Raw genomic sequence first — 6,728 nt, 5'->3', positions numbered from 1 at the left:
CTCACAGTCTCATGAGACGTGGATCATTCAAGATTGCGGAAATGTCACAGGATCATCCAGCATTGCAAGGTTCCCACCATCTGGCCCCATCAAACTCAAACCCTAGAACTGATCTGCCTTGAACCTGAATCCTCATCAAAACTTAATCCCGATCAGAACACTGCTTCCTCAGCTCATCTCCATTCAGTAGTCAAGTCAAGTTCTCTCCAGGACTGTTTACTCACTTCTCAAGCAACCCTACTCGTCATTTCCCAGACGGGGTATAAACCTCACATGGGCATCTACATTAATTACAACAGTGACCTAAAGCGGGGGTGGGGTGGGAAGCCATTAGCTTACCTTCACCAGTATTTTCAGTATATTTGTTCCCAGTTATAGATGTCAGGAAAATCTGACTCACAGAGCGACAGACTCAGAGAAGAATATACACACACAGCTCAAGACCTTCAATCAACATCCCTTGCCTTAGTAATAAAAACCTCCCAGCATTCCTGCCTGGTAGCACAAGGGTTAAAACCAATCGAGCACAGAGTGCTGGACAGGCATCAAGGTGGTTGCTGTATCACTACATTATCAGCTGGGGGAAAATACAGACAACAGAATCGGCTGCTCCACGGAATGTTTCCTTCCCATGCTTCTGTTGCAATGAACACAAGGAAAGGTAAGTGGAAGCAACTTCCCACATTCCTCCAATAGTATCTCATCAGAGAAGGATAGCATGGATCTGCACCAGAGTATCAAATAAATTCCATAAGAAAGGGCAGGTAAATAGTTTAGGGTGAGCAGATCGATGAATTCTTGGAAACTTTCTACTTGTTTTGCTCAACAACGTCTTTTTCTTTTGCCACCTCTGCTGTTATAGGATAATGTTCAGGCTTTATTATTCCCCGTGTGCTACTTTAAGGAGCTTTAGAGATTGCATGCACAGTGCACGTGTCTCTGCTAGAGTAATAACTTTGCAGCTGGAGGAACAGATTGGTTCTTTTGCAAAAAGAGCTTCCAAATAATGAATTAAGGCAAGACCTCCTGGACTTCCCTATTTTTTGAAAGATCAGATTAATTCTGAGAGTTTGGGGAACAGGGTGCATCTACTGTTGGAATTTTAGAAGAAGAAAAATGCTGCTGAAACATGCAGAGAAAATCTAATTGCTGATCCAAGAGGATCTTGAATGTATGGGCTAATAATGTTGGAAACAAGCATGCACAAAAAAAGAATACTACATTGGCAGACATGTAAACAAAGACAATAGACCAGAGGTACCCTATCAGCACATAACTATGGGCTTTCTAAAATGCAAGTTAAGTACATAAAGGATGCATTATTAACCTAGCTGTAGATACTATAGGTCAGATAGAGGAGATCTGTACATGCCACAGTGATGGACATGGATAGATAGAGATAAATAAGCCCAGAGTTCATTTTCGAGAGATATCATTGGCAGCGCAGACTATGTGACTGCAACATCAGTACTTTGGGGGATTGATCTGGCCCCTCCCCCATCACACCCCAATAAGCAGGTGTGCTGGTGCTCACCCTAGAAATCTCTGGGTCAGCACCCATGGGCAGAAGTATGTGTATCATACATGGGAAGGCAGGATCAAATGCAGTAGGGGCCATTAGAACACTGTTCACAGGGCACTTGCAAGTAAATTGCCACTTAGAGTTAGTTCATGTAACTGCAGTATTCATTGTTAATTCTTAATAAGAAATGCTACAGTAATGTTCATTTCTCACAAGTAGTAATGTGCAGATTTTAATTGGGTCTGCTCTAAATCCTGCACAGAAACCCTGAGAAAATAAGAAGGCAATATTCTTGCCCAAATAGCTTGGCCATTCCTGATTTATCCTTCCCCCAAATAAATTGGAGATGAGGAAGTATAATGTTACAGTATATGCCTGCTGTATGATGCGTGGGAAGTCATGCTGAAAAGCAATGGATGGATTTGATGGGCATAGGATCAGTACCTTACCATCACAAGTTTCGGTTTTAAAGTACAGAACCAGAACCAGGCACTGGTGTGCATCACAAAACAGATAGCCTCATTTTCTTGACTAAAATGAAACCGCTGTTTCGTTGCAAGAGTGCAATAGATCATCTGAAATCACCAACTTCTCCTCTTCTTGTTTTCCCATCACTTCAAAACAGTGGAACTATCTAACTCTAATTTGCTATATTCTCCCCTCCCTTGTAAATGGGGTTGGATGAATTCATGTGGCCTAATTTCAAACCCACTTGAATATCCTGTGTTTGAAAGTTTGAACTGAACACTGCCAGTGCCTGCCACTTAGGAGAGACTGTGGGGGGGGAAAAAAGGAGTAGAGAAAGAACATTTCTAATAAAGACAACATCTCTCTTGTACACAGGGCCCACACAGGGTATGCTTAGCATTTAGAGGGGTCTTCTAACCCTGAGAGCACAGGGCTCTCCATAATGTTTATTGAATAACCAATGTGGGGTAGAGGGAAGCATTTAAAATTACAGGTGATAAAAAGGTTTGCAGATTTCAGTCATTCACATTGTTCACTAAAATTGCTAGCCCCCCACTCCTCAAAGCAAGTTTAAAAGCTGAAGTAAGCCCCTCTGAAGAGAGTTTTTTAAAAGAAATGAGACAGCCTTAATGCCAGGGACTGTGACGCTACAGCACAATATGGTATGTGCACACCTGAATTGTACTGAACAATTTATCTTTGTTATGCACGGCTTCCTGCACTTGGCCTATATTTTTTCCCCCTTCATGACACTTAAGCGTGAAGCACAAGTTAGGTGCACAAGCAATCGCACAAGGAAGCGCAGGGTAGGAAAGGAATTTCAGAAATGGAGTTTGCTTCTCAGGAGTTTGGGGGCTGAGGGGGAAGGAGGAGTTGATGATCAAGATCAAGTTCAGACCTTGTTCAAAATGGGTACAACTGTGTTAACCTCAGTGGCTGTATCTCCAATGACACCAGGTCTGAATTTGGCACTTTATCTTGTATAAGCTTTGCTCTCTTTCTAGGACATACCCATGGCCTTCCATGCTGATAAAGCCATCATTTCCCCCTGTAAGCACAATGGCTGCAGCTAAGGGAGCAGTTCTTTCTCTTTGCTGAATTACGTGTCCTTGAACAGAAAAAGGCATCTGGTTGGGAAAACGGATTAGGGTGCTCATCAGCCAGCGTCAGTGTTCTGGTCTTGGATCTACAGCAGGTTGAGTTACACGTAAAAGATTTCCTAGCACCAACCTAACCTCTTGACAGACAACTGAAGGCCTCTGTTAAAGAGTCCAGCCCTGTGTAAGTGGGCATAGCTCCCACGGACATCGAAGAAGGGTTGTGACCACCTGCACCAGTCCTGAATGTGGTCAGTAAAGAGGGGGGCTGCAGTTCCAGATTGAGCTGTGCTGGCAGAACTGCTTGGGGGCCCAAGAATAGTACAGCAAAGATGACAGTGAGGACTGAGATGCTTTGGCAGACATGCCTGGAATGGGATCCCCGCAGGCAATGCTTTCCACTCCACAGTGGAGGAGGAGAGATGAACTACTAACTTCACTGGTCTGTTATTGGCTAGTCAAAGGAGATGCATCGATCAAGCTCTAGAAAGCATGTCCCGTCCTCTTAGATGATGTGAGCCTGCATGTGGGCGGAGCTAGGACACAGCCTTAATGAAAGGCATCATCACTGGTCCTCCAGGAATTGTTTCTAGGGTGAAAAAGAAATAGCAGACCCCAGTTTTAAAGGCTCAGTGGAGTAGGGAGAGGAAACCAACCTCTGGTCACGGACTGATTCTCTGAGTCAGCAACTTGCCCATGTCAGGGGAAGGAAGCAATTACCAGACATACCAAAAGGGGATCCTACCCAGCCATTGCAATCCCACTCTTGTCAAGGTGAAAAGCCTATTCAGCCAAATGATAACAGATTGTAAATAGATACAGACAGAAGGATGTGAACAACCTGATTAAGTTAGCCCAGACACACAACATGCCCCCAAGGGTACGCTTCTCGGCTTATGTGCTAAGACTGTCACTCCCACATTTCAAAATGATGGCCCCAATTCATTGTTGCCTTGCCCCTGTGCAGTCATTTATACCGGTACAAAGAGGATCAAGAACGTTTGCACTAGTGTAAATGAGTGCACAAGCCCAGGACAATGGTGAGTCTGGCCTATATAACTGAACAGAGAGAAAACCCAAGTTGCTCCACAGACCCTGGACCTAACTCTGCTCCTAGTGAAATCAATGGCAAAACAGTCACCAAGTTCAGCAGGATTAGCTCCTGCAAACATCAGTAGGCATTGAAGTCAGACAATAATACAGTGTTCTTCCATGTTATGGTTGCTCAGTCCCCAGTATTGTGCCTTACATGGTACTGGCATTTGGGGCGCATTGAGTGTACCTAGCCATGTCATCTTTGCATCATTTCCTCTTGCTGTGTGTTGTCAGCTAATATTTTCCATTTGTTTTGTCTTAATCTCCCCTTCCACTCCCCCAGCAGACACTGCCCTCTTGTTACTCTTGGTCTCGGTGCTGGCAGCAGGGTCCCAAGCTCCCAGCGGAGAAGCGCCTCAGGAGCCTGACACAGAGCTCCTAAAATGCCCCAGCTCATGTGCCTGCAGCTATGATGACTACAGCGAGGAGCTCAACATCTTCTGCAGCTCCCGGAACCTCACACACCTCCCAGAAGACATTCCCAGCAACGTTAAATCATTATGGCTGGATGGGAACAACTTCCTTTCTGTGCCAGCTATGGCCTTCATGAACCTTTCCAACCTGGACTTCCTTAACCTGCAGAGCAGCCAGCTGGCGAGCATTGAGCAGCATGCCTTCCATGGGTTAAAGGGCCTCTACCACCTGCACCTGGAACGGAATAGGCTGAAGCATTTGGCACCAAACACTTTCCTTCACACACAGAACCTCGCCTCCTTAAGCCTCAACAACAACCACTTCAACAAGATTGAGGAAGGCCTGTTTGCTGGGCTCTCCAACCTCTGGTACCTGAACCTTGGGTGGAATTCTCTAGTGGTGCTGCCTGACAGAGTGTTCCATAACCTGCCTAACCTGAGGGAACTGGTCCTGGCTGGGAACAAGCTGCCCTACCTGCAGCACCAAATCTTCTGCAGTCTCAGTGAGCTGAAGGAGCTGGATTTGAGTGGGAACTTGCTCAAGGGCATCAAGCTCAATATCTTTGTCAAGCTGCAGAAACTACAGAAGCTGTACCTGAACCACAACCAGATCAATGCCATCGCCCCACGTGCATTCATGGGAATGAAGTCCCTCAGGTGGTTGGACCTCTCCCACAATCGTCTCATCTTGCTCTTTGAAGAAACATTCCTGGGCCTTTTGAGCCTGCACGTGTTGCGTTTATCCAGTAATTCTATCACCAGCCTGAGGCCAAGGACTTTCAAAGACCTCCAATTCTTAGAGGAGCTACAGTTGGGACACAACAGGATCAGGAGCCTGGCAGAAAGGACTTTTGATGGGCTAGGCCAGCTGGAGGTCCTTATGCTGAACAACAACCAGATTCAAGAGATCAGGGTCGGGGCATTCCTTGGGCTTTTTAATGTCGCAGTGATGAACTTGTCCGGTAACTGCCTCAAGGCACTTCCCGACTATGTCTTTAAGAGCCTAACCAAGCTGCATAGCCTTCACCTGGAAAACAGTTGTCTCAGCAGAATCAGGCCACAAACTTTCTCCAGCCTTTCCTGCCTCCGGAGGCTCTTCTTGCAGCACAACACCATATCCATGATTGAAGACGAGAGTTTGAATGACCTGCATGATCTTTTGGAGTTGGACCTTAAGCACAACAGGCTGACTCATCTCTCCCCCAACATGTTTGTAGGCCTGAATAACCTGGAATACCTTCTCCTTTCCTCCAACCAGCTCTTGGAGATCTCTCACAACGCTTTCAGCCCACTTCAGCGTCTCTTCTGGCTCGACCTCTCCAGCAACTATTTGGAGATGCTGGACAACAGCACAATTACCCCCTTAGCAAACTTGCGGTATCTTAGCATCAGAAACAATTCTCTGGAAACCTTCTCAGTTGGCTCTCTGGGCCCTTCACCTGTGCTGGAGCAGCTGTGGCTGGAAGGAAACAAGTGGCACTGTAATTGCTCGCTGAAGGAACTGAGAGACTTTTCCTTGCAGCATCCCACAGTGGTTCCACGTTTTGTACAGTCCCTTATGGAGGTGGATGATTCCCACACACCCGTGTACGTGTACAACAACCTGACCTGCCTAAACCCGCCAGACCTGGCAGGCCTTGACCTGAGGGAAATCAGTGAAGATCACTTTGCTCACTGCTAACTAACACGCTTCCTCTTTACAGAGGACTTTCTGCTTTCTATAGTTGGCAGCATTAGACACATACTTGCACAAGTTCAGGTAGAATCTGGAGAACTACTTTCCTGCGGGCTACTAAGTAAAAGGGTATAGCTATCTGGCATCTCAGCCACCTTCCCTGATCTCTTTACCAAGCTCACCAGGGCAGCAGTCCAAAATAGCGTGTTCCACCATTCACCATTATCCAAGGAGACCAGTACGATTGTACAGCACTCTTTAGCTTTCTCTCTCCATGCTGTACCATTACTATATTTGTATAGCTGCAGTTTTCAAGAGAACCAGCATACCAGCTTTGGCTGAGCAGTCGGGGTAAACAGGTTCTTTGGACTTTGCAATTACCTTTGGGCTATTTGAACTTAGCATTGTGATTCAGAGCCAGCATTCCTTTGCCCAGCACTGAAAAGCGAAGGAAAGAA

General features: G+C 46.0%; 1 protein-coding gene across 2 annotated transcripts; it reads left to right on the top strand.

The window, feature by feature from the left end:
* Positions 1 to 548: 548 nt before the first annotated feature.
* Positions 549 to 6,276, top strand: IGFALS (insulin like growth factor binding protein acid labile subunit). Of its 2 annotated transcripts, none has more exons than XM_073361421.1 (2): positions 549 to 661; positions 4,469 to 6,276. In XM_073361421.1, the coding sequence occupies exons 1-2, from the start codon at positions 619 to 621 to the stop codon at positions 6,274 to 6,276; spliced, it is 1,851 nt and encodes a 616-aa protein (XP_073217522.1). In that variant the 5' UTR covers positions 549 to 618. The 2 variants fall into 2 exon arrangements, with proteins under 2 accessions (XP_073217522.1, XP_073217521.1); XM_073361420.1 differs by having other exon boundaries at positions 4,466 to 6,276.
* The last annotated feature ends 452 nt before the right edge of the window (positions 6,277 to 6,728 follow it).

Source organism: Lepidochelys kempii, chromosome 10 (genome assembly GCF_965140285.1).
Source record: "Lepidochelys kempii isolate rLepKem1 chromosome 10, rLepKem1.hap1, whole genome shotgun sequence".
Classification (NCBI taxonomy): domain Eukaryota; kingdom Metazoa; phylum Chordata; order Testudines; family Cheloniidae; genus Lepidochelys; species Lepidochelys kempii.
This window is presented reverse-complemented; position numbering and strand designations above follow the sequence as displayed.

Coding starts and splice junctions, on each gene's coding strand:
- IGFALS (XM_073361420.1), top strand. CDS start 619: ATGTTTCCTTCCCATGCTTCTGTTGCAATGAACACAAGGAAAG. Junction 662..4,465: donor TGCAATGAACACAAGGAAAG/GTAAGTGGAAGC, acceptor CCACTCCCCCAG/CAGACACTGCCCTCTTGTTA.